The 26,783-nt window shown below is 48.4% G+C and overlaps 8 protein-coding genes across 8 annotated transcripts; 5 read left to right on the plus strand and 3 right to left on the minus strand.

Moving 5' to 3' along the window:
- Positions 1 to 428: 428 nt before the first annotated feature.
- N7520_011778 (uncharacterized protein) lies at positions 429 to 1,583 on the minus strand (the record flags this gene model as incomplete). Its single annotated transcript, XM_057145711.1, has 1 exon — positions 429 to 1,583. One exon carries the CDS (start codon positions 1,581 to 1,583, stop codon positions 429 to 431), a length of 1,155 nt encoding a protein of 384 aa, XP_056991465.1.
- Positions 1,584 to 1,942: 359 nt separating this feature from the next.
- Positions 1,943 to 4,303, plus strand: N7520_011779 (uncharacterized protein; the record flags this gene model as incomplete). Its single annotated transcript, XM_057145712.1, has 1 exon — positions 1,943 to 4,303. One exon carries the CDS (start codon positions 1,943 to 1,945, stop codon positions 4,301 to 4,303), a length of 2,361 nt encoding a protein of 786 aa, XP_056991466.1.
- Positions 4,304 to 6,860: 2,557 nt separating this feature from the next.
- On the plus strand, positions 6,861 to 8,902 carry N7520_011780 (catalase; the record flags this gene model as incomplete). Its single annotated transcript, XM_057145713.1, has 11 exons — positions 6,861 to 6,888; positions 6,945 to 7,074; positions 7,130 to 7,153; positions 7,203 to 7,413; positions 7,460 to 7,552; positions 7,602 to 7,609; positions 7,660 to 7,783; positions 7,836 to 8,123; positions 8,177 to 8,261; positions 8,310 to 8,735; positions 8,796 to 8,902. 11 exons carry the CDS (start codon positions 6,861 to 6,863, stop codon positions 8,900 to 8,902), a joined length of 1,524 nt encoding a protein of 507 aa, XP_056991467.1.
- Positions 8,903 to 9,936: 1,034 nt separating this feature from the next.
- Positions 9,937 to 11,348, plus strand: N7520_011781 (uncharacterized protein; the record flags this gene model as incomplete). The annotated part of the gene is made up of 2 exons (XM_057145714.1): positions 9,937 to 10,073; positions 10,124 to 11,348. 2 exons carry the CDS (start codon positions 9,937 to 9,939, stop codon positions 11,346 to 11,348), a joined length of 1,362 nt encoding a protein of 453 aa, XP_056991468.1.
- A 211-nt stretch (positions 11,349 to 11,559) lies between these two features.
- Positions 11,560 to 12,774, plus strand: N7520_011782 (putative PP-loop ATPase superfamily protein; the record flags this gene model as incomplete). The annotated part of the gene is made up of 1 exon (XM_057145715.1): positions 11,560 to 12,774. One exon carries the CDS (start codon positions 11,560 to 11,562, stop codon positions 12,772 to 12,774), a length of 1,215 nt encoding a protein of 404 aa, XP_056991469.1.
- Positions 12,775 to 13,400: 626 nt separating this feature from the next.
- On the minus strand, positions 13,401 to 20,233 carry N7520_011783 (putative Ras guanyl-nucleotide exchange factor RasGEF; the record flags this gene model as incomplete). Its single annotated transcript, XM_057145716.1, has 7 exons — positions 13,401 to 13,892; positions 16,852 to 16,902; positions 16,948 to 17,376; positions 17,426 to 18,951; positions 19,251 to 19,436; positions 19,583 to 19,901; positions 19,994 to 20,233. 7 exons carry the CDS (start codon positions 20,231 to 20,233, stop codon positions 13,401 to 13,403), a joined length of 3,243 nt encoding a protein of 1,080 aa, XP_056991470.1.
- Positions 20,234 to 21,639: 1,406 nt separating this feature from the next.
- On the minus strand, positions 21,640 to 22,269 carry N7520_011784 (zinc finger HIT domain-containing protein; the record flags this gene model as incomplete). The annotated part of the gene is made up of 2 exons (XM_057145717.1): positions 21,640 to 22,144; positions 22,199 to 22,269. 2 exons carry the CDS (start codon positions 22,267 to 22,269, stop codon positions 21,640 to 21,642), a joined length of 576 nt encoding a protein of 191 aa, XP_056991471.1.
- A 2,353-nt stretch (positions 22,270 to 24,622) lies between these two features.
- On the plus strand, positions 24,623 to 25,673 carry N7520_011785 (NifU family protein; the record flags this gene model as incomplete). The annotated part of the gene is made up of 3 exons (XM_057145718.1): positions 24,623 to 24,898; positions 24,947 to 25,477; positions 25,530 to 25,673. 3 exons carry the CDS (start codon positions 24,623 to 24,625, stop codon positions 25,671 to 25,673), a joined length of 951 nt encoding a protein of 316 aa, XP_056991472.1.
- Positions 25,674 to 26,783: the final 1,110 nt, after the last annotated feature.

Below are 26,783 nucleotides of genomic sequence, written 5' to 3' on the forward strand. Positions count from 1 at the left end.
CTCCTGACGAGCCTGAACTATACGATGTCGAAGAGATATGGAGAACCTCATGAGCTAGATCTTTCAAGTGATACGGGCAGTCTTGATTTCGGACTACTTCATTGATACAGTATTCTTTTAAGTTTAGAGATCACATCAAAATAAGAGGCAGCTTCTTAAGATTATTGTCATTATCATTTATTTAAGCAATTCTGGCTCATGAATTGTATTGTCTCCTTATCTTCGCTGAGGAGGGAAAAGGGCTCGAAATTAACTGAGCGGGATCATCTTTCGCTCATCTATTTAGAGGTAAATAAATATTGACTGAACTACCTTAAACAAATCGTAGACATGGAGAAGAACCTACACTTTACCCACATTGCAGCCGTCGTGCGCACCCTTAGGGTCACTTATCCGGTACTTCTTAAGACATTACGGTACACAGTCGGTCACCATTTACGGCCCGCATGAAAGAAGGTTGTCATGCGCTTGAGCGCTGTCTCCCAAGCCCAGGGTGCCAGACTGAGCCGCCGCTTAGGGAGGATGCTGCAGAACCCCGTTATCGGGGCGAAGGGATCGAAAAGCGCACCAAAAATTTGTAGTTGCCGGTTACGGTCAGCCTCATAGCGCCGAGACACCTCTTCCCAGTTGGTAGTTGTCTTGGAGGAGTCGTAGTCCATGGGGTCCAGCCAAAATGCCGGTAGATCTGGGTTTTTGGTAGCGTCGATGGGTGATAGAGGTCGGCCATCTTCGCGCACTTTTTTGCTGTGGAAATACGTGTAGAATGTATCAAGATCAAGATCATGTCCTGGCTCTATGGGCACATCGGCCTTGGATATCTCATCGGTCTTAAGCGTCTTGAAGTACCCCACTAGCCCGTCGTCTCCAAACTTGAGCGCAAACCTATATTGCTTAGTGCCCTCGCCTTCAAGATAAGGACGATGGCGCTGCGCCTGATTCTGCTTCTTCAGATCCGACTCGTTTCGGTTGGGATTGGTCGCCAGCTTCAGTGACCAGCCCATGTTGGCAAGCGCCAAAGGCCGCCCAACCAATGGGTTCAAGGACTGGCTATAAGCACTAGGTGGAGGCACTGTGTTGGCAAGCGCCGACATGATCATGTCTATAAATGCCGCTAGGTATGTGTCGTCATCGTTCACGAGCCGCTTGATCAGTGCGGCGAGCTGCGTCTCACTAGAGGCATCAAATTCGGGGGGGTCGCCAAATGGAAGCCACCTGACGTCGCTGGCCGTTGTTCGAACCTCCCGGTAGAAAGTACCATCAGGGAGGAAGAACTGCAGCCCGCGGTCAACATAATTAACGACCACCCACCCCCAGACAGGCTCGTCAAACTCGGTCGCTGGTCGCCACCTGTGGTTTGTCTCGCTTACAGTCTCGCGAACAACAAAGTGAGCATTAAGACGGGCCGCGTGGTTTATTGATGGTGGCAGTTGGAAATACTCAGAGTGATCAAGCGTAGAGGCCCGCGCATCAACCATATTGGCTTGATTGGGGTGGCCAGGTACCGAGTCAATGTCGTAGAGCTCGCCCAATGTTGGTAGGACCTGTTTGGGCTCTTCAGTAAAGGGGTCGACGTACGACGCCATCTTTTCCGACTGTGATGCATAGAATTGAGAGGTTGAGTTTCAATCCTCCCCAAGCTGCTTTCTTCTATATCAACGCGAGTTCTGCTGGATACGCTACCTTGGGGCGGTTAAAATAGCCGAATAAATAGCGTCCCGTGCCGCCGCCAACCCCCTCTGTTAGGACTACCAGAGGCCTAGACCATTCACATCAGCTGCGCCTTGTACATAGTGATAAAAGAACCGAGCTGAGGAGTGATGACTATGTATTGAAATTTTCAAACACACCCGTCACAGAATTCTGATTCCTTGAAAATTTTCAGACATTGTTCCTTAACTTTTTCAACTCCAATGCCAACCTTCAGTATACAATAGAGTATGAAATGGCTAGCCAACAAGTTGATGCACTTGCGTCGCGATGGGAGATATCAGCCGATGCTGTATACTCAGTATATCCCGAACAGGGCCACGCCTCGCACAACTCGTTGCCACACATTGTTTTCAATGACCCTAGGCTTCCTTGGGAATCCATCGGTAGCCGTAAGGGTGAGCAATATTTACCTAAAGATGCCGACCAGAATCGTGTTCCATGGCTTGCCTGTCTCGTTTTCAGCCCCGACGAGCTGACAATTCCCAAGGCAGAGATGGAGGCCATTTTTGAGCCAACTAGCATAAAAAGCAAGGCAAAACAGACAGAGTCACTCGCCATCCGGTTGCCTGTTGGCGACCTCCCCGAGCTTGGCAAGGGATCCACTTGGGTGCCTTCCTTGGAGATTGATTCAACCGAGCGTGGGCTAGAGACGGGGGTGATCTTACCCACAGTGGCCCTATTTAACGGCCTCTTCGGATTCTACGATGAGGAGGGGAAAGGGCCGCTGCCCTCGCCGATGGGGGGGCCAGATATCTCACGATATCGCTTTCTAGCCCATTTGATGCGCATGAATACAACTGGAATGGCTCACGCTGACCGCTCGGATGATCAGTTCAGTCGTGATTTCAGCGTTCTCGTGGCGAACCGCGTGGGCCCGCTTGAGGGGAACCAGGCCAGTCCAATGATTGCCCATATCGTGGCGCTCGAGGGGCTAGAATCGTTTAAACGATTCCCCCTGGCGATGTCTAAAGATATTAGTGCACTTCCAGCGCGTGTTGCTCTTGTGTCATTGTACAGCTGGTCCTTCACCTACATGCCTCCAAACTCGTTAAGTGTCAAGGCTACGTTCCAAAACCTCGCGGACAACAGCGCAATGCTCAAGCCCATAATTTCCCAAGACAAAAAGGATAATTCAGATCCTGCCGTGAAACCGATGTTTCAACGCCTTGAAAATGGCTATACGATCATCCAATATCGAACACCCACTGGGGAGCAGACTGCTGCCCTGGCCCGCGGTCCCCTAACCCCTAATCGCGTCCCGTACCTGGGTCAGAATTGGTTTTCAAACAGCGGCAGCAATCTGCAAATTCTGGATCCAGAGCTCGGTATGATGGACCTCACATTCTCCACCGCGTGGTCGCTGGGTCGGAACCTAGCGCTGGCTGATCAAGCGTTTACCATGTCTTTGATGCGCGTGCGCCGCCAGATCATGAAATCGGCCACTGCTGAGGCTCGCCGTGAGATGTTTCATGCCACCAGAAAGTCCCACTATTCTCGAATTGATCTTGCACAAGAAACAGAAAAACTCGTGGATGGCGCGGTGACAGCGTCGCGCAACCTGGACAATGAATTTAACGAATCATCCTCGCCGGATTGGATGATTGTTTTACGATTCATCCTGGATCTATACAACCTCGTTAAAATACCTGCCCATTACCTCCTGCTAGATCAAAGCTTTTTACCGCAAGAGATTCTGCGCTTCTTCTTCATCGACCATAACTGGATCGATGCTCTCGTCGATGGAGCACTTAGCCTGGGCAATCACGTAGGCACTGATCAAAATGATGGTCCGGATCCAGATCCAAAGCCAGGCCAGGCCCACGATCCTGCTCGCCGGTCAATCAAGAAGGCTTTCAACCGTTTTTTAAATGAACCCTCTTGTCTCGGGGATTGTACGGCTATCCCACGATTTGGGTTTTTCATGCGATCGGAGGTGGTCTCCCAGTTTCCCGACCTCAAAGTAAATGCGCATCCAAAATCGACGCAGAAAACTCCATTCGCGCCAATGCTGCTACGCCATGAAATAATTGATAAGGGTACGATGCTTGGGTTTTTCAGTGATGAGCTACTCAAGGACGGCGGCTTGCAGGAGCTGCGTTTCGAACTGCCGGGATATCAGCAGTACTTTGCCATCGACGAACTTTCCACTTTTCAAATAAAAATTCAATACAGGCGACCTTATACAGGTGATCACGATAAAGACTCGAATCAAAACGAAGCGGTTGCCGAGATTTGCTGGCGCCGTAACGAGAGAGGGGCCCAAACGAGCGAGCCAGATGTAAAAGTACGCCCGCCCATCTTTGTTTGGGGTCTGACGCGGGAAAGCAACGATCTACGCCTTCTACTCGTCGAACGGCTGGCAGATGATGTTTATGAAACCATCTACAAGGAGATGGCCAAAACGCATCCCAGGTCCTTTACTGAGACCAAGCCTACATCTGCCATGATGGGCTTTCAACTCCTCAGTTCTTCATGGCAATTGAATCTTGGCAATATGCCAGCACTGGCCGCTGCTGCCACACCGCTGAGTCTTGTGTCTGCAGCTCTTTCTTACCCCGGATCTCCCGTGCCAGTTGCGTCGGGAACTATCTAGATTGTGCCTATTTAAGTCCAATCGATGCTGCCTCGACTGGGGCCTTATTATTATACCGCATCGCGATACACACAGTCTGCTCCACCACATGCTCATACCCGTATTCACACCGCTTGCTATTTGCCCCCAGTACCTTCAGTAAATTACACGAGAATTGAGATAGGCTCAATTCTAGAGTGTGCAGCCTGTCTGATGAGTCTGTGGGGGGAGTGACGGAGGGAGCCTGAGAGAACCATGTGAACGAAGTGCTTCTAGGGCATATGCTACTCTCATTCAACGCTGCACATGCGCCTTGTGGTACATTGGCGACCATTATTGCCTTCCCGTTTCGGGAAACAGAGATACTCTTTCATTCAAACCTCATACGGCTACCTCCGTATTAAAATATCTGTTCAGATTTTGAATGGTAATAATGCAAAACGTATTGATACGATCCAAAAATAACCGCGCCCATATGTTGCACTCCCACGGGAACACAACCTAGAAACAATTCACTCCAGGCCACAAGAACTCCCAGAGGTTGGAAGCGCATAACCAAAGAAGGGTCAAGAAGCCAGGAAACGGCCTCCGACTTACCGGTATAAAGATGACTGGCGGCAAAGCTAAAATTAACCTATCCTGGTTGACGAAGATTTCTGACGAAGCTACTCCCATATCTCCTTTGTAAAGCCCGAAAGGACCTTTTTGCGCTTTTATCCGGTGGCATGTCGGTGGCCCAGCTGAAGGTCTAAACAGATTATTTGAACGCAGATTTCCTATTATACATTCACCCGATCGATAAACCGACTAGCCTGACCAGCAAACCTCTAACGTCTACTTACGCATTCTCAAGTTCTGCCTGTCTCCACTGTGAATGGTAGTCATCCACACGCTTCCCACTGATAGCACTGTTAGGCTTTTTTCCGACTTATCGCACCTTGACATGAGAATGCGCTCCGACTATCGACATTATAGCCTACGATCAAGATTAGGTCATGAATTTGATCTTTTTTTGGATTCCTCATGGCGTGATTGGTCAACTAGTATCATCCCCTCTTGTCTTTTCGCACTCGGAGCTCTCAAGGACTTATCATGCCGTGAGGCAATTCGCAACTACCTTCTCGTGCTGCTTTGGGTAATACTTTACATCTATTCATTCAACCTCTTTACTCAAAGCATGAGTCCGGACGAAGACCGTATCAATAAACCCGATCGCCCTATTCCGTCTGGGAAAGTCTCGGCCAACGCTGCTTTGAAGCGATGTGCAATTACCTGGGCTATATTCAACGTATCCGTCTTTCATAAACAAATCATTAGAGAAGTGACTACGTGGGTTCTTCTTACGGTTTTCCTTGGGGCAACCAAAAGCGGCGGTCACTGGATAGGGAAAAACGTCGTTAGAATGTTAGTTGGGAGCTGGACGCTTCTCTCACCATCCCGCAAACTCATGGGCTCACAGACTACACAACCTCGCGACATGTTATTGCAATCTCTATTTGGGCAGCCTTAATCACCCAAGCTCAAGACTTTAGAGACCAGGAGGGTGATAGGAAAATTGGGCGAAAGACATTTCCAATTTCCTTCGGCGACAGGATTGCTCGTTATATCCTCGCTTTTGCCCTGACACCCTTGGCTTTCATTTGCACCTACTTTTTCAACCTTGCCAAAAACGCTCCGTGGCTTCTGGGTACGATGCATGCTCTGGTGGCCTGTCGTTTCTTAATGTTTCGAAATGCGGAATCCGATCATAAAACATATATGGCGAGCATGAAACCCAGGTCGTCTGTTCCTAGATTCATCGGTGCTAAAATGGCATGGTACAGCTAGTGACCTACATTTACTGTACCTTGGTAGCTGTCAGCTCCTTAGAAAGCCTTGGTATCTCATCCCCAATGTCTCCCATCGAGACTGGTGTTTTAGGCTGGTTTGGGGTGTTCACGCCCAAGGAAACGAGCTTACCCTAATTTGAATACTGCTCTATTATTGAGAGAATTTATTCCAGCATTTAGAGAGTCACGATCCTTCCCTTTCCCTCTCTTGCCGACAGAACAGACATCTAGATCGGGGGCTGTTTCTCGATGGAAGTCCAGACAACGTCGGTCCTATCGAAATGCTTGGTCAGATCAAACCAGGAACTCTGCAAATAGCATAGACATTGTAGTGTTAGAGAACCTTATCCTCCAGTAATAGGATACTTTCTATCAGCGGATAGTCTTTATGTAGCTTACATTCTAAACCAACTGCCAGAAGGCGACCAGGGCTATTAAATCCATTTTCCGTTACCAGTTCTGACCCTTATATCCGTACTAGGACTTTCTCCATGATCTATGCAGGTGCTGACTCCTACTAGTAGGTCTTCAGATGTAACATGTGGGCATCTATACAACAATGATGCAATGATGGAACAGTGCGGATCTACTGATGACTACGGGTGTAATGCTGACGATTGTATCCCAAACATATGAGAACTGGGTACACGCTTGATATGAAGTCTATAAAAGCCGATATAAGCCGGAGAAGACCATGTCAGTCTTCATGCTAGACTGTTTGTTTTGACTTAACAGAATCTTCACTCAACATGGATAAATACTACACTTTGGCCGAGGGTTAGAATTCTTCACAGGACTGAGATCCCAGGTTGCTTGGCTCTAACTGTACACAGGCTGTCCCTTTGCAAGCAGCAGCACATCTGTCCAGCTCCGAAACGGTGATGGGGGTGGTCTAGGATTGCTTCAAGATACTCAACTCATTGAGACCCTGGCCCATTTCTCACGCGAGAGGATTCCTGAACGGCAAGTTCAGTCAATATATACCCTTCATATCTATACAAACACTGATACAAAACAGAGTCGTTCATTCCAAAGCTTCCGGGTAAGCCAGCTACGTTGTTTTCGCAATTCTTGCAACTAACTTCATGTAGAGCCTATGGCGAGTTCGTGGCAACTCGTGATTGCTCCGACTTTACATCCGCAAGCTTTCTGAACAAGGTTGGGAAGACAACGCCAGTGCTCCAGCGGGTTTCCACGGTTGGAGGCGAAGCAGGGTCTGCCGATACTTCTCGCGATATTCACGGGTGGGCTATGAAGCTTTATACGGAAGAGGGTAATCTGGACTGGGTTTTCAACAACACCGTATGCTCGGTCTGCAAGATTTTAACTAGCTTCTGACTTAATACAGCCTGTCTTTTTTATTCGGGATCCAATGAGGTTCCCGTCTCTCAATCGCTCTAACAAGCGACATCCGAGGTCTCATCTTCCTGATGCAAATATGGTGAGTCGATACAATTCAAGTCACGATGACCCAGCTGATATATGAACAGTTCTGGGAGTATGTCCTCTCTTTGGTTCTTTTTCAATCCCGATTCTCATTGAAAATAGCTTTCACGTCGGCAGCCCAGAAAGTATACACGAGCTGCTGCATCTATTCAGTGACCGCGGTACTCCGAAGTCTATTCGTCACATGAATGCATACAGTGGACATACATACAAGTTCACGAAAACAGTAAAGCTCGATTCCCAATACAGCGGTATACAATACTTTCTAATATCTTTAGGATGGTTCATTTAAATACGCCAAATTTCAAATCAAAACGCAGCAAGGGGTAGAAAATCTCACCAAAGAAGAGGCTATAACTATGGATGGCGTGAATCCAGATTCCCTCATTCAGGACATGTTTGAGGCCATCGAGAGGGGTGACTATCCCGTGTGGAATGTCTACGTCCAACTGATGAGTCCCGACGAGGCCAAAATCTATCGATGGAATATTTTCGATATGACCAAGGTATGGCCGCACAAGGATTTCCCTCTGCTGCAAATCGGCCGTCTTACCATGAACCGCAACGTAAGTTGCCATGCTCACCTTTCGACTGTCCCTAAGATTCTGATTGAGAATAGCCGAACAACTACTTTGCGGATATTGAACAAGCTGCATTCTCGCCATCTACAATGGTGCCAGGGTTTGCGCCTTCCGCTGATCCTGGTAAGTGATATGTCTTCCGATTCCCCGTATTAGACTGACGAAATGCAGTTCTGCAAGCACGTCTATTCGCATATCCAGATGCCGCCCGTTATCGACTTGGCGTGAACTATCAGCAACTTCCCACCAACGCTCCCAATGCCCCAGTTTATTGCCCCTTTCAAAGAGATGGAATGATGAGATTCGATGGGAACTATGGTGCTGATCCTAGTTATGTTAACTCGTCACTTCAACCAACCAAATTCTACCCCGTAGAGAAAGGGCAATCGGCAGCACTGAGCCTACACACTGAGCACGAAAAGTGGGTCGGTGAAGTGGTGAGCTTTGCCAGCCAGGTCACCGATGAGGACTTTGTTCAGCCAACAGCGTTGTGGGAGGTTATTGGTCGGGACCCGGGTCACCAGGATCGACTTATTGGAAATCTTGTTATCCATCTGAAGGGTGTTAAGAATCCCGAGTTGCGCAAGGCTGTTTATGGTACGTCTACCCGATAAGCATGTGAACGGATTCCCAGTGCGGATGTTAACCTACCAATAGGACTTTTTTCGCGTGTTGACAAGGACCTTGGGCTCAAGCTGCAGAAACGCACTGAAGAAGAAGCCAAAGGGCAATATGGCTACGATTTACACATCGAGAAAAGTTAAAAGTCAGACGAGGCTCTCGGTAGACGTGATACTGATGTTCACCTACAGTATCTGGCCAAATAAGCTACGAACCTTTCATCACACGCGAAAATTCATCACTAGATTTACTGCAAAGTACTTTCATTAACGGTATGCGATTCTATGACATGTGTTGTGGTTGGCGCCGTGGCGTATTTGCTTACTTCAAAACGGACTGACTAACTATGCAAGAGACTAATGTTTTCGTAGCTTGTATGGCCGGATCTTGTATTCTTGGATAAGAAACTTTTCATTGTCTAGAGCGAATAGTGATAGTGAGATATAAGTAGCGACAAGAACAGGGCAGATCAATTTCTCTTAGCCACTCATTGACTCCAGATTGGACTGCATGAATCTTAGCACATCACATTGTGACAGTACATCATGATTCGTTATCAAGTGCTTTGACTCCTTAAAATAGCAAATCAACAGCCATTGACAAATCAGTGGAACATGAGAAGTCAAGTTCGCCTTAGTGTGATATCTGAGTGGATCAGATACCAGTTGACACGTTCCCTTGAGTCAAAATGGAAAAGAGTTAAGATCTTCTAATATTTAGGCTTCGGCTGGTTCCAGCCAAAGCCGATCGGAGGAAGCTCCTGTTTGGCAATGAGATAAGCATGAAGCGGTGTGAGCAAATCTGCACGATATTGTCAAATGGCTTCCCCACGTGGATTATAGAAGATGTTGGATTTTGGTTCAGCAACTTACACAGTGAACATTGGAAGGTTTCTGGCAAAGAAAGAGTGACATCAATTCATGGTTCCTAAGAGGGTCGTTGATGTGAATGGTTCGTGGATATAGGCCCCTGCTTAGTTGGTTACACACGCAAACTTTCCCCTCACTTTTTATGCACATGTCCCGCATCTGCCTTTTTCAGTCGAGGCCTCGACTTTCTGCATTGACGCTTCCGCTCCTATTTCTTCCTAGAGCTGACCCACTGGAAGCTTCTATAAAGATGGGTCCCAGTTCTGCTCCGAAAAAGCTCATCTTCAAGGCCAATCGGATCTTTCAACATGTTATGGGAGTACTATAACAACAAAGTCTTGTTCGTCACTGGCGGGACTGGAGTCATAGGCACTGCAGTTCTATACCGCCTCTTGACCCAATCTACCCCAAAGCAGGTATATGTGCTGAGCCGTGGTGGTCACTCGTGAGTTTCAGAATCAGCAGAAGCTATCAATGACAACTAATGCCGTATAGAAAAGCAAAGGCAAAATGGTCCAGCATGCTGCCAGGTCACGTCGCGAAAGTTCTCTACGATAGCAAATGTCTCACCGTCATGGATGGTGAACTTGGAGACACGGCAACAATGGATCTATCAGATAAAGACTTGCAAATGTTGAAAAGAACTGTGCATATCATCATCCACATCGGCGCGACGATGGAGTTCACCCATTCCCTCCGCGAGCTGTCATACACTATTCTCGCACCTACAGTATGCTTGACCCAGTACGCACTGAAATTCGCCAACCTGGAACGGTTCGTCTTTCTCTCAACAGCATATGTCAATGCCCATCTGTGGAACACCAGCAAATCCTCAGACGTCCCAGTCGAAGAACGGATATACCCCCTGGAAAACGAAGACGAAGATCCTCCCTACACAACAGCTCCAGAGATATGGAGATGCGTCCAGAAAACAGGTACATCAGACGAGTACGACGCCCATGACTTCCCGTGGCCATACGCCTACGCCAAACACCTCGCCGAACGTCTAGTTCTAGAAAAAGCAGCCCAGAAAAACGCCCTCGACAAGATCCTCATCATTCGCCCTTCCGTCGTCGGTCCAGCCGATCAGCTCCCCTACCCGGGCTTCACAACCTCCCACATAACACCCGCGACTGCTTGTGCAGCTGCATACGCACTACACCCCGGACGAAAGATCCATCTTTCCACCCGCTGCGAAAATCCCGATCAAGAGGTAACCATCGACGAAGTCCCGGTGGATGTCGTCGCGGACCGACTTCTCGTACATGTAGCTCTTGGCTCGAGCGGATGCGTCCATGCCGTGAGTGGAGAGAAGGGTAGACTACGGATGGAAGATTGGTGGCATGCTTTCAAGACTGAGCGTCGACTTCCTTGGCAGGTGAAAGCTATTTGGAATGCGGGGGATTGGCATTCTGCGAATCTGCATCATATTGCTCGGGATTTCAAAATTATTGGGACTTCGTTTGCGTTTTTGGATGGGAAGACTGATGCGTTGGTTGAAGGGATTAGTGCGGAGGAGATGGGGATGCTTATCCTTTATGCGGATCGGTCGAAGCCGTATCATCAGACTATGATTCATCGGCGGCATCATATTCATAGTGCGGCGAGGGTGTTGGCGAAGAAGACTTTGTGGCCGGCGTGCGCGGTGCGGTTGCTTTGTCGAAAGGGGACTTCGCCGGTTATGATGAAACAACTGAATGAGAAGGAAAGCAATTTATAGGTGAGGATTTGGCTGTCCATTCAAAGCCGAAGTTGAGCTTCTTTATCTTTGGAAAGTTTATAATCAATTGAAATCTATGCAACGAAGTGAAGATATAGATCGCTGTCGGAGAATACTCCAGTTGGTCGCGGCACGGTCCCACCGCCGGGGAAAATAAATTCTTTTTTGCCCCTCAATACTCCGTACTTCCTTATCACCATACCCAACCACCATGCCTCCATCAACATGCAACAACTGCAAGGCGGCGCGCGCCGTCATCATCCGACCGAAAAACCGTCATAAGCTCTGTCGCGAATGCTTCATCCAGATCTTTGAAACAGAAGTCCACGAAACCATCACAAGCGCAAAACTCTTCTTTCGCGGCGAGCGGATCGCTATCGGAGCCAGTGGCGGAAAAGATAGTACCGTCCTCGCTGCCGTGATGAAAACCCTCAACGAGCGATATGACTACGGGCTGGATCTCAGTCTCCTCTCTATCGATGAGGGTATTCGCGGATACCGCGACGATAGCCTGGAGACCGTGAAGCGGAACGCGGTACAATACGAGATGGACCTGGAGATTGTCGGCTACGGCGAGCTATACGGGTGGACGATGGATCAGGTGGTGGAGCAGGTGGGCAAGAAGGGGAACTGCACGTATTGTGGTGTATTTCGGCGACAGGCGCTTGATCGGGGCGCGGCGCGATTGGGAATCAACCATGTTGTTACGGGACATAATGCTGATGATGTTGCGGAGACGGTTATGATGAATCTTCTGCGTGGGGATCTGCCTCGGTTGTCTCGCGGGACGAGTATTGTTACCGCGTCTGGGGCGTCGGATATCAAGCGCAGTAAGCCGTTGAAGTACGCTTATGAGAAGGAGATTGTTCTCTACGCGCATCATCGTCAGCTGGACTATTTCAGCACCGAGTGCATTTATTCGCCTGAGGCTTTCCGGGGGAGTGCGCGCACTTTGATTAAAGACTTGGAGAAGATCCGGCCGAGCTCGATTCTGGATATCGTTAAGAGTGGTGAGGATATGGCTGCGCTTGTACCTTCGCATGTCAGTGGTGCTGGAAAGAGCTGTAAGTCCTCTGCTGATGATGAGGCGGCGGGTGGTTGTGGAAGTCAGAATGGTCGCTCTAGTGGTGGGGAAATGGCTGCCATGGAGCACCAACTTGCCTCGAATGAGAGTGCGGAGTCGCATGAGACGGAGATCCGTATGTCGAGGAAGGGGGTTGAGTCGAAGAAGATCAAGACTCAGACATTACAGCACTGCGAGCAGTGTGGCTATATCTCGAGTCAGCGCATCTGCAAGGCATGCACGCTTTTGGATGGATTGAACCGCAATCGCCCTAAAACTGCGATTGAAATTGGCTTGGAGGATGAGGAGGGCAGTTCGACCCTGGCGAGGCAGATGGAGCGCGCTCAGTTGACCAACAGCTGATTGACTGACGAAGGCATACAATATAAAGCCCGTCATCTATCGTCCTCTCAATGAGAAGCCTCTAGTATCAGCCCAAACAGAACTCTCAACCAGGCTGCTATCCTGAGCCTTCGAAACAACAAGACCTGCACTATATAAGGTCTGACTCTTCCGAGCTGAAACATTGCTCAAGCTTGCCAGCCACTTCCGGTCCTGAGCAGCCTCTTGAAAAGGCATTATGAGCTTCATAGGCTAGCCACCTTAAGAAGGGGCACCACTAGTACAGTGAACATTTCCAAATAGAAATAGATATCCATGTTACAAGCTCTATCTTTTGTACAAGTGACCTGAAGTAGTATACAATCCTGCCAATTGGCATCACAACCTAAATTTCCGCAATCTTTCACTCAATCCGAGATCCTCCAAGTACGATTCCTGAGTGAATCCCGCATAACCAGTCCAGAGCACCGACTCCGCAATATCCATGAAACCAGAGCAGAGCCGCGAAGTCCAGCCGTCCCAGTTCACTGTGCAGCGCAATCCAGTCCAGGAAAAGAACGAGAACCAAAGTCAAAAAGCACCAGCACTATCAACGGAAGCGCAAATAGATCCGATCACAGGCTAAACCTAAACAGCCCAGCCTCAGATCAAGCCGAACCCTTGTCACTCCCCTCAGCCTCATACAAGTCAGGAACATCGAGCCCAACCCTTCTGGCAGTAAGTCGAACCCTCTCCTCCTCATCCATACCAACACCGGGATTATACCGCTCAAGCAACTCAACATAAGTCCTCTGCGCCCGAGCGTACTTAGCCAGCTGCTCAGCTTCCTGGAAGCGCAAACTAGCCTCCTCCGCCGACGCCGGGAGAGAGAATGGCATCGGCGCAGATGTAGACCCGCTTTCTGTGCATGTGGTGGAGGAGGGGATTGTTGCTGGATTGGGACTTCCGGCTGTGGAGGGTGTTTGTTCTTCGGCGCGGAAGAGCTGGCGGAGGCGGTGGTGGAGGGGAGAGGGGGCGTTGAGGGTGCGGCTTGTTGAGGGGATTTCGCGTAGGAGGGAGCGGTAGGCGGACCGCATTTGGTGGGCGTTTGGTGTCATTTTTGTGGATGATGTGTTTGGGGTTGGAGGTTGGATGGGGATCTTATCTGCAGTTTTTGGCGGATTAAGATGTGTATGGGTCACGTGAGTTGTTGGACCGGAAGTATGAAGGTGATTGCACGCCATGGTTTTATCACTCGTGGAATTGATTTTAAAGATACTAGATGACTACTGAATCTGCATATCTTATTGACGGTGAATGAATTAGTTAAATTTTACCATAGAGAATGGAGTAGAGTAAACATAGATGAAGAAATGAGTTAAACCATATCTAGTAATCATCAAATTTACGTGATGAGAAAGGCACTAGTTATAAGATATGTACACTTTGGATATAAGAAGAAAACAAATAATATCTAGAGCTGAGAACAAACTTCCAAGGCTTGCCCATTAACTATATTTGCTAATTTGCTTACAAAAAAGAGGACAGACATCCCATCATCTGAGGAACAATAGGGTTGAATGCCTACAATAAGGTTAATTTATTTAAGTTATGTTTAACCCATTTAGCATAAGTATAAATAAGGATTTAGACAAACTTCATGAATAGTAGTTCTCATAATTGCAAGCGTAATAGCAAAGTCCTTGGATATCGCGGCTGATACATAAAATACTGAACTCGCCTTGCAAGCTCATACCAATGTATACTCAACTGATCCCTTTTTGTGATGGCCTTTCATCTCGTCGAACAGGATAATGATGTCACCCTCTTCAGCGTTCACGAACTACCGATATCGGATATCATGATTCGCTGAGCTTAGGAGACCCACCTCCATGCCCTATGCTCAAGTCCAACTACTGTCGATCTCAACCCCACGCGTTTATTACCCACTGTTCAGCTTAGCCGAAGAACAAACAAAGCCCCGCAGGAAAATCCTAGCGTTTTCGGAAATGTGGATTGACAGCGCCATCGGGCCCAGGGATCTACTTATAAAAGGCTAGCGCGATCTACTGATACTGGCAAAGTTATCTTCACACGTTCACCTCGCACTTCGCACTCGATCAAATCTAATTATGGAGAGTCTTATGGATCTGGGTAGGCACTCCTGGTTTTGCTCATGACGGATTTGTATCTGATTAATATTCAAAGATAACAAAAAAGGGCACAGCGCTGTGATCAGTTGATGACATTGATCAAAAAGTCCATTGAAGATGTCAAAAATGACCTAGCAGACACTGAGAATTTGACTTATGATGTTAATCAGGCTATTGAAGAGCATCTGAAGAGAGATAGCCAGCAGAATGTTGGTTATTTTGTAGACAGTGTCAACGATACTTGGGCCGATGAAGTGATGGAGAATTACACACTGCTTGTTTGCAAAGACCAAAGTGACGCTCTGGTGCCTGAAGCCACTTTATTTACTTTCATTGCATCTGTTGCTGGGACAGTAGGACGTACCGGTAGGTTTCTGCATCATTCAAGATGTCTAATGTTTAAAGATTTGACAGTTGAGATTCCTCGCTGCTGCAATAGATAAGATTATCGAGATTTTCAAATATGGAACAGCCATGATACAGTGCAACCTTGTTGTCCAGGAACTTGTTGAATTTTCGAAAAAAAGTAAGTCTCCTCCAAGGCGTCTTATTAACGTTACTTACTCATTGCTAGATATTGCTACGGGAATTCGACTCTTCATATATTTCAAGAATCTATCACAATCCCGCCTTTCAGATCACATACCGGATTGAAATTGCTGAAACTTCTCAAAGGGGGAGGCAGATCTATTGGAGGTTTTCTCTATTGGTAGATGCAGGGCTCGGAATCTACCCTGCTTTCGCTAGTGCAGAAAATAAGGCAGCTTTGCAATAGTGAGCAAATTTCTCTTTAGCCAGCACATCGTAATGACAGCGCCTAGCGCAATCAAAGACCTGTGTATGCGGAGGTTCATTGTTCCGCTCGTCAAGTCTCTGCATTCGGTATACCAGAACATGCTCGGCAATGCCAAGAATTTTATCGCGAAGCAGGACTATTACAACAAGCATCTTGATCAAGGCAAAATCGCCCAGGAGACTTACGACAAAAAGATCAAGCAAATAGTCGAAGACGCGATCGAAGATATGAAAGATGTTAGTTTGGTTATAATATCCTCTTCGTTTCGTGATGCTAAGAATACATTAGGGCTCTGAGGATGTTGATTTTGAATCTGCGTGGGAAGACCTTGCTAGGCTGGATCGATCGCTGAAAGCCTACACCGATGAAGATATCTCTAAATCTGACTTGAAAGAATCGTGGGAAAGTGGTACTATTAAGCTCGGTCTTGATCAAGAGGTGGAAGGGAAGTTGGAGGAGAAACTATGTGCCGAGGCCGCTTCAGTTGATGATGACAAGGAATATAATGACGATTCCTCATCGAGCTTTCTCCCAAATGAAGACGATGAGGTAGACTATGAAGTGGCCGTGGAAAGTTATGGATCCGAGGCAGAGGATGAACCTTCGGATTGTGAGAGTGAGTGAACATGCCCAGGTGAGGGTGCCTTCAGCGATTGCCTTTGCTTCGCCGAGCTATGTCTTGTACTAGGACATCTGGATAAAACATAGTTACTGTCAAGGCTGATTACTTAGCTATGTTTTCGAACGTATCCAAATTTACTGCATATCAAAACATTGCAGGAGTAGCTTAAATCAAGCTTGACATTAGCCTAGTCAATGTTGGGGTGAGCAGCGTCATAAAGTGGTCGCACCCCACGTTAGAAATCCGGTACGTAAAGCTACTTATGTACATAGTATCGTGGAGCCTTTCCATTAAATCCCCGCCCAGGCGTAATCATTCATGCCATGGAATAATCCAGCAAAGCATGCAAGCCAAAATAGGGACGAATAGGAACAAAAGCAGAATCGGGCAAAATATATCAATCATAGAAGCGTATAACGTGAGGGTATGGCGGACAACGGTAAAGTAAGGTAAGACATGTGAAGGACCGAGGCCAGGGGAGTGGTGGCCTGCTTTGGTTTGAGTGGAATTGGCGATTAGGCACGTAGCCAGCCGAACTTTTTTCGCACGGGCTCGCCGCTGGTGGATGGTTCGATTTGTAGACTGCGGGCATACAGATCCTAGTTTTGTTAGTCTGGTCTTAGGATTCACGGTGAGTGACTTACCTCTTCATCGCCGGAGAGCTTGCAGTCGAGAATCAGGCGTTCAATGTCCTCGAATTTCTGGGCTTGAGGGTGAGGTACTTTTTGGCTTCGTTGGATACCGAGAACAGCCTCGCCCATTACCTCAAACTTCTTCCAGTTGATTCGGGATTTGTTTTCGCCGACAAAGGTCTTGTTTCCTTCCTCTGCAGAGACAAGATCGCGCCTGTGCAATGGCAGGAAAGGAATACGCTCGGAGAAGGAGTTCTCCCATGCTAACCGGTAAGCGAAGTGGCTGCGCTGGGTGCTCATAAGGATAACGAGCCGCATGAAATCCTTTTGTGTCGCGACTGGGATCAGTTCCCGGGTCTGTGATAAACGGTGAACAGGGGTGCCATTGATGGCAGCAATAACAGCACCAAGAGCGTTGTAGTTGTTTTGACGACGAAGTTTCTAGGTACAATTAGATTTGGTGCATATGCACTAGAGCATGGGCACTCACCACTGCGATACTCATGAACTTTTCAAGACACCTTGCTCGGTGTTTGGGTTTGTCACGGAGTATGATCATGCTTGCCACGAAGAAAGCCAGATGATTGAAGTGTTTGATCATCCGGTTGACGTTTTGCAAGCTCTTGATCTTTTCCTTGTCAACGCCCGAGATACTCACATGGCGCACGAGATCGCGAGGCCGAAATGAGTTATACATGACCCAATCAATACGGGTAAGCTGTCGGGCGAATTCTTCGTCAGGTGTCTCCATGAAAAACCGCCATTGAATCTTGGTGAGTGGATTTCGAGGGTGCAATTCCAAACGTAGAGCCTCCTTCTGCGCAGCTTCCAGGGTCAAAACGGTGAATGATTGGTTAAGGGTGCTGGAGGGTTTGTCGGTATTAGATGAGATGGAGAGGGTTCCCGAGAGCCGAGCGGTCGATTCATGTGGTCCATCACTGAGATCCAAAGCGCTCATGCTGTAAATGGGGTCCTCTTCCTCGTCGTCTTCGTCTTCGTATGTACCAGTCAGGAATGGCGCTGGGGAACTTCGCCCGGAGTTGTCAAAGAATGTCTCGGTGAGGCTTGTGTCATCCACATCTCCGTCGCGGAATGCCCAGCCAATATCATCGTCTTCAGCATTCGCGTCAAGGAAAGATCCAATCTCCTTCGCAGCAAACATGTAAAAATGGCTCTTTTCGAGCGTAGAGACAAAGTCGTTGACCCGTTTGCGGGTCTTGGGATATGCAAAGTCGCCCGGGTAATCTGAAGCCCATTGGGCGATGACGTTCAATAATCGCAACTGGTCGGCCATGCGGGCTAGTTGGTCTGTATTGCTGGATTCGTTTTTTTCAAATCGGCCGATCAAGGCGTTGAGAAGGGTTGCAGGAGCAGCAAATTTCCGGTATAGACAGAGGAAAATGGTGCCGAATTTGCCGTCCGATTTCGACAGGGGCTGGGCGACGAGGCGATCGACTAGCTCATCAAACGACAATCCTGCCTCCGCGCTGGAATTGCTCTCGCTACTCGGCTTCGGGCGCACGACGCTAGTCGGGCTCAATGGGGCTTCATCCATCTCGTCCTCCATATTCAGAAAACTATTAAAGGCGTCCGAGCCTCCACTACTTCGCCAGGTGGTTTGCATGCGCTGTGAGAAGCTGGGCTGCTGTTCTAGAGGAATGTCTGCTTGTGCTGATGGTCGGCGGGTATTCATCCGCACCTCTGGAGGAGATTGCGGTCGCACCGGGTGGGAGTTACTTCGGGCATTTCGAGCAAAACTGGGAGCATTCTGTTGCGCCAGATTGGAGCGCGGGGCCTGGTCGGTGGGCGGACAATCACCGATCCCATCGACACTTGGAATCGAAACCGACGGGTTTGAGCCGCCAGCGGCTCCCGTTAGAACGGCGGTCGGAGTATCTGAATTGGTTCGTGTATGCCAATCTTGGGGCGGGGTGGGTTGGAAAGACTTGGTCGTTGTTCGCGGCGGGGGAGGAACGGAAGGTGCAGGATTATTATTATGGTCAGACGAAGCGAGGTCTGAGCAAAGTCGGAAAAAATGGCAGAAATGGATTAGCTGTGTACCAAAGAGCAGACAAGCGCCAAAATCTCTTCAAAGTCTCTCTTCTTGGGGTTTTCCTCCTTTGGGGTTCCTCTGTCGATCGGTGGACTCTAGACAGGGAGAAAAAAGGGTAGCGAAATGCTAGTACCGTGACCCACTTAGCTTACCATTGACCCATGGGGGCCATGGCTCACTAACAACCCTTTTGATCCATTGTTGCCGACAGGACAAATAGGAGAGAACAAGATTGACATAGAAAGAAAAAGAAAAGACTCACCTGCTCGGGTGGAAATTACAGCCCGGAGAACAAGAGCAATACACATTTGCTGGGATCGGGGCGACTCGGGCGATGTCCGGTAGATCTCGTGTCGCTCATGGATCGCGCCCAGTTCACTGTCCTCCGGGCGCAGATCACACTTGCAAGCAACCAACAGGAATGGTAGCGGGGATGCATCAAGCGAGTCTAATCACACTCAAATGGTCAACTCAAGCCTGGCAACTCGGTAAGATGGAAAGGCTCGTGCTTTCCCCAGGTTCTCCGGAGGATCTGTGGAAACCTTGATAGAGGGATATATCGGGGAGATTTGTGCGCAGAGGCCATCAACCTACCTACGAGTTCAATTGTTTCGGCGAATTTGTCCGGTTGAGTTGCATCATGCAGCACCAACACACCGTCAATTGTCGGAGGGGAAGAATTCTTTCCCAGGTGTGGCCAGAGAATGTTCTGATTGAACTGAACCTCGCTCAGATCAATCTCCAGCAAGCGCACGATGTAGACAGACCCGTCCAACGACATCTTTTTCCTTGTCACGAGGGAGGAGGGCGTGCTTTTCATATCCAGCGCACATTTTATAAAGTTCGATTTGCCAGCGTTGTCCGAGCCCACAACGGCGATGGTCACCTCAGGGAGATTGGCCTTGGAGGGTTCCTGCAGGGATTCGACTACCGTTAGTAACCGATCGATTCTCCTTGGTTGCAACTGTAATTTTGCGTCTTTTAAAACCGCAGGGCCTCACGCACCTCATCGCCTTGCCGGGAACGAGACCGCCTGGACGTATCATTGCTCATATCCTCATCCTCCTCCAATGTCTGACCAAGTCTTGTCGCTGACCCCTGTTTTCGAGCCGAATCCAGTTTGTATAATCCTCCTGTTGGGGCCGACAATGTACGGCCAATGCCCGGACGTTGTGAAGCCGACATCGGTACCGCATGTGCTCTGTCGCTGGAGGCTCGCTCATGGCGGATCTGTTGGGAAGCCATGACGTCCGGTCAATGGCGGGTATAATGGGTAGGAAGGACCAATTCTGAGGTGGAATTTTATTGTGTTTGTTCAAGGAGCCCGCACTGCAGCGCATCCATTATTGCCGTGGAACAGATCAGATTCGGTCGCGGGGGGAGGCACCCATCAGGCGACGTAAGGCAATGGTGAGCGAGCGGCCGTGCAAAGGATTCCAACTGTGTTCAATCGCTAGTTAGACCCATTTGAATGTTCTGGCTAAGTACTTGGTATTAGTATGAGAGGGGGGAGCTTCACAACTAACCGGTAAAATGGTTGAAGTCGAACCGTGGAACGGTAAGCTCGACCTTGATAGAAGTTGAAAAAAAAAACAAAGAAAAGGGTCTCTGTTCTTTATAAACAGCTCGAAAGGTTCATGAACAGATCACGGAGTGTACAATGATATTTTTTTGGTTTTGGTGGCTATTTTTATTACTTTGGTTATTTTTCTCGGGAAACAATTTCTCCTTTTCAATTGGAGTTGAAATGCCGTCACTAGCCCCGTTCTCCAGATCGAAAATCCACAGTTCAGTTCTACCTACCTTGGGCAGCATTTCCATTCGTTGATTCATATTTGGAGCTGAGCTGAAACCTCAAATGCCCATTATCCCCCAGCTGTTATATGGAGCTACCAAGATCCACGCAAAACTCTCTTTCGTGGCGCCACTGAACATGAAAATAGAAAATAAAATTCCTGCTTACGAGGTACGAAGTATAAGGAGTACCAAGACAAAAGACCATCATATCCAATGGTTCTACATATTGTAGTTCCTCCTGGGTGAAAGTCCAAGTCCAATAATGCTACAGAAATAGTGATGCGTAGTGGGATTCGCTCAATTTGACAACTAGTCTACAGGCTGCAGGCCTCGGGCCTACACCTCTGGCCTCTCACCGTGCATGACATGGAGATCAGCTCTTGCTCGGCCCTGCTTCAAGGCTGACGAGACGCAGGGGGACAAGTCGACTTTTGCGTGTGCCCTGCAACATGCCCGAAACTGCCGGATTTCTCCCCGAAAATACGTGTTTATCCTCCACTGTATGGGTCTGTACTGGTCTGCTAGGGTCTGGCCGAACTCGGGCTCCGCTTCAGAGGGGGCAAGGCGTGGTTGGGTCCGCTAAGGATGCGCTATAATTGCGCTTGTTTAACCCACTGTGACCGGGAACATCGGTTACGCGGTCTTGGCCGAGCACCAAATCTATGGTTCTTGCAGCATATGAATGGGATTTTAGTTTGAAGATGCTCTACTACCTAGGTATGGAGTACAATAGAGATAATTTAATGGGTTGGTCGTACACATTTCATTGTCCCGCAACGATGCGCTATAGATCCCGCTACAGAGATGCTTCCGAGGCTCATGCTTACAGTCTCAAGTGCTTGTTTGGACTGTAACTATGCCGAGCTTGACATCTGAGTGCTCGGGTTATTATTGACCAGGGTCAGGAATTGCATAAACGCCTCGGCAGTGACACCTGTCTCTGTCCCTTCCTCACAATCCTGTCTTAACTTCCGTACCTTGCCGAGAGCACGGTTGAACCCTTTCTCGGCGGTCCATGGTCCCCGACTACGACGAGTAGGTGCTTTACCACCTCGGCCATAAGGACGTCCTCTAGTCGGCGGGGTATACCACTCAACCCATTCGTCCTCCTGCGCCGCTTGGTAAATTTCGTGCAACTGCGTACGCAACTGAGGATATCGTTGAAGAAGAGCCTGAATCTCTGCCGATGCAGCACCATCTGCAGTGTTGCAGCCTTGTGTATTCCCCGTATCTGGGGTGGTTTCACCGTTGGCTGGGGTTTGGGTGTTGGTGGCTGAAGTCTCGGTCGGTTCCTCGATCGATGGAAGCGGCTTCGGAGCGCAGTAGATCTTATGAGACTGGGTACATGCAAGCGAGCAGCTGTCTCGGAGCGAATTAGCAAATGGATCTTATAATGCATTTGATAGCTGGTACCTCATCAGTCCACATGCTGGACAGCGGTATTTGGAGGGTTCCGAAGAACACACCTCGCAGGAACTGGGCATTTTATTGGGCAAACCAGGATCCTGTATGAGACACGCCCATCATACTTGGCGATGCGCCGAGGTTCAAGCTTTGTGGAGAGAGAGTTTCTGCCTGAAGCAAACATCGGGATAAGAAAATTGAGATAGTTAGAGCTCCGATTGCTGCCTCAGGCTTCACGGCCCGCTTTCATCCTTGCTGAGTAAATGTGAGAACTTCGATGAATCAGTGATTTGACTGGAATATTAACGGCTCTTGTGTCTGATCGATTCATCTCCGAAATCGAAGCCAATTAACATATCCAAGCTGATCTCCTGCAACAGCTCGTTGTGAAGTTGATGGAATCAACCCACATACAAAATGGGTGGCGTTCCGTATAGATCCAAAGGCTGCAATACATGCCGCCTGTGAAAACTTAAGGTACTGTGTAAAGACACTGATGCAACTAGTGCCCAATCGTCAGAGCATCCAATCCTGACCCCTGTCTAGTGCGATGAGACTAAGCCGGGGTGCAAGTGTTGCCTTTAAAAACGGCCACGTCTGTACCGGGTATGAGAGGAACCGGGGTTTCATTCATAAGTCAACCGACATGTAGTTCTGGCTCGGCCCCGAGAGAGGTTCCAGAAAACAGATTAAAGGCAGTGTCATCAAGCCCGGTCGAAGTGGTCCTTACATTCCTCATTTCGATGCCAACGTGGTAGTGAGGACACAATTCGTGGCAAACTTTATTGATGCTTTTGCACCATCATCGTTGATACGGGATGGCAAACCTGAAGCAGTCCTGAATATTCAGAATACCATCCCATTTCTCGTTGGCAGAAGTCCAGTCCTCGATAGAGCTGTGACAACGTCAAGATCCGCCTTCCTGGCTAAATGGAACCAAGATCACGGGTTGTCGATGTATAACACACGTATCTATGGGGAAGCTTTGCAAATTGTGTGTAGAAAAATTTGGACCGGATGCAACGGCGGAGAAGATTCCTTATTTGTTACTGTCCTATTCTAGTTGTACAAGGTATGCGACTCCCAGTCCAGCGAAACAGCCTGGAACAACATACTGAATCGAGCATAGTTGATCAACTCTTTACCATTGGGCTTTAAAGCGTGACTAGCCCATGTTCAAGGGAGCAATGCGATTCTGGCCCAATATCCCAGTTCGGCTCCACCTTCGGCGATAGATCAACTCTTTTGGCGTCAATTGGAATCCGTCACAGTAGGCTTGATGCAAGGAGCCATGAAGCAAAGTGCCGATACGGTTGATGAAATTCTGATGCCATCGGCAGGCGCAAGTCTGCATATTCATAAAGTTCTTTCTGGCGGAATCCATCTCTGAGGAATTCATGATCGGAACCAGTCGATGAAATCCACGACTTTCTCCTTCGATCTTCGGCTCTCATGGAACAAGCCGACGGTTTGATACAGCGGGGACCTCCAAGCATGCATAATAGACGAACTGGCAAGTAGCTACTTCATGGTTGTCAAACGTCAAAAGATAAGCTTGACGCCGGCTTCTGTAAGATGCAAGCGAAATGGGGCATTCCCTCTTCTACTCCCGACCCAATGTCCTTTTGGTGTGAACTCGATGATTCCATACCAAGTGATTCATTCCCTGGCGCCATAGAGTATCCCTCCATAAGCTTGCAGAATCGCATTTGCTGTGGTAGACTACGTATATTTTTTTTCATCCTTTGATTAATCAAATGCTCGTCTTCCTTGGTCGACATCACAGAAATTTATTCTAATATACAGTACGAACGTCCTCCTGCCCTGCTGTTCTATCCTACACAACAACACATAGACTTCTCGAAGATGTTCTCGGAGTTGCTGAGCATTATGTAGACTGGATTCGTCGTTTAGCCAAGTTCCTCGTGCAGCCCAACATAAACTGTGCTTGCTCCATTCAGTCAGATGACACATTTCTACCATAGCCAAGAAGCCACTGATAAGTATCGGCGATCTCGAGAGGTTCTCACGGCTCTGCCTCAGCTAAGTTTTGGCATTGCACCGTTTATGAAGGATATCATCTGGCCTGAATACGAGGCTGCCACGAAGTACAGTCCGACCAGTTCACCTCAGCCCCAAATCCCCCTGAATTCTATAACTTTCTTGCTTTGTAAATGAGAATTCCGTCACAGTATATTATGCGACACGACATCTTGGATTTACATCAATTGTATAAACAGCTGGGCTTCCGAGGTTCGGCAGATTTGGTTGCAACACCTTCTCTTTCATTGGCCAGGAGGACATCAATTTGTAATCTGCAGATCACATGACCCTTTCATTGCGTCAGAGTCCGGGCCGCGGCGATTCACTTTTTAGAACGTTATTCCCTTTGCACCGACGAAGTATTGTTTTGGTAACTCGAAGTTCCCCAAAATGTCAATGAGCTCAACATCCACAAACATGTTCCGGCGTGCTATTTCCAGCGCCCGGGTCTCCAACTCCATTTCCAAGTCCATCAGACCTGCCGTCTTCAGTCCTAGCAGAAACGTATCGACCGCCGCTCGCCTGCCGACCATCACAGCCTCAGAGACTCGCCGCCGGCCAACACTAAGACCGAATCAGCAGCCTGCAGCGACCGGTGCGAATGGATTGTCGCCAACGAGCAAGCGGACAATCTTCATTCAGACCGAGAACACTCCCAACCCCGATGTATGTACAATCCAGATCAATGAGGAGTCTGATTCTAACCCAAGACAGGCCTTGAAATTCATTCCCAACCATCGCGTCCTTCCTGAGGAATTCCCTACTACCTTCCTTGAATACCTTACCCCCCGTTCTACTCTTGCGCCTCCATACCCGTCCCCCCTCGCCGCAAAGCTCTTGGATGTCGACGGTGTTACCTCTGTTTTCTACGGATCGGACTTTATCACCGTCACTAAGGCCGGGGATGTAAACTGGGCACACATCAAGCCTGAGGTTTTCAGTCTGATCACTCAGAGCGTGACATCGGGTGAGACCATTGTGACTGTCGTTGAGAACGGTGAGGCGGGCCATGAAGCCGAGGAGGATTCGCTCGCCTACAACGAGGATGATGATGAGGTTGTCAGTATGATCAAGGAGCTTTTAGAGACCCGAATCCGTCCTGCCATCCAAGAGGATGGAGGTGATATTGAGCTACGTTCGTTCGAGAATGGCATTGTTATGCTGAAATTGCGTGGAGCGTGCCGGACTTGTGATTCGAGCACGGTTACATTGAAGAATGGCATTGAGTCTATGCTGATGCACTATGTGAGTTCCCCGGGCTTGGTATCTGGGCCGGTTACTGATGAATTGTTTCTAGATTGAGGAGGTCAAGGGTGTTGAGCAGGTTCAGGATCCCGAGGAGATTATCTCAATGCATGAATTTGCCAAGTTTGAGGAGAAGTTGAGACAACAGAAGGGAGCCGGGGCTACGGCCTCTTCTTCTTTGGATTCGGCCCCTTAGATGGGATTGCATTCGACTGTACAATATTCGACATAGCACTCTAGATATACTCCAAATTTGAACTGCAAGTTAGCGGGAATTTAGGTTTCATGTGGAGGGGTAAATGCAAGCTGATATCACCATTGCCCAGACAGGCCTATTAACCACAGGGACCTTTTACCATACGAAGTTGAAATCCGGGAGACTATATCCTGGGACAGTTGACCCTAGGTTGAGTAGAGGCTCTGAAGATCAGACACCAAGCGAAGGAGATTGGTACCCAATGATTTGATGGATAGAAAAGGTTAGGCGTGGGCCGAGACTTATGTTAAATGGCTGCATAGACTAACGTCCATAATTGCGGGGTACATGATTCCCATGGATAAGACCATTGCCCCTCGTAAGTATTTGGATGTGAAATCATACCCAACATTGAGCTCGGATTGTGTTATAATTTCATAACCTATTTGACTGGTTCAGTAATCGTTTTCCTTGTTTGTGGGGTACATGTTGCGGCTGTCACCCCACTAGAGGTCAAATGAGGTGCAGGACTTAACCCGGAAGGCCGGAGCGACCGATGATTCGTGCCCAGGCCCTAGACCGTGTTCCTTTCCAATTTTCATTCCCTGCTTGACTTTTGATTCCTTGCTTGTATCACACGTTTCTGTACTACTAGTACATAGATACCTAAATACATACTACTAGTACCGAGGTAATCATAGTATCTAAAGAATGAAAACAGGATCAGAGATAGAGTCATAGCGGGGTTTTGATGCAGGTAAGCTCTCCCCGCAAAACAGAATGATCAGCCCCTCCTGGACCTGGGAACTCCATTCTTCCCCACATGTGTCGTCTATGATTCTGGACCATTAACCATTAACCATTAACCCCCGCAAATGTGCAACAAACCGTGCGAGGGCGTTTTTCCTTTGGGGAGAGAATGCAGATGGAAATGTAGGCTGACAGGACCTACAGGGCTTTAATAGATTTCTGTTCATTTCATAAACCACTTAAAATACATGATTTTCGGCTTCAACCTCCTAATTCTCATAACCTATCGGTTAGTTTTGAGAGAAAGTTACGGAGTAGATATAGTTGTATCACTAAAAAAATCATAGATGGTCCGTGTCC

The sequence above is a fragment of the Penicillium odoratum genome (genome assembly GCF_028828045.1).
Source record: "Penicillium odoratum strain IBT 22623 chromosome Unknown utg000008l_segment0_segment0, whole genome shotgun sequence".
In the NCBI taxonomy this organism is placed as follows: Eukaryota; Fungi; Ascomycota; class Eurotiomycetes; order Eurotiales; family Aspergillaceae; genus Penicillium; species Penicillium odoratum.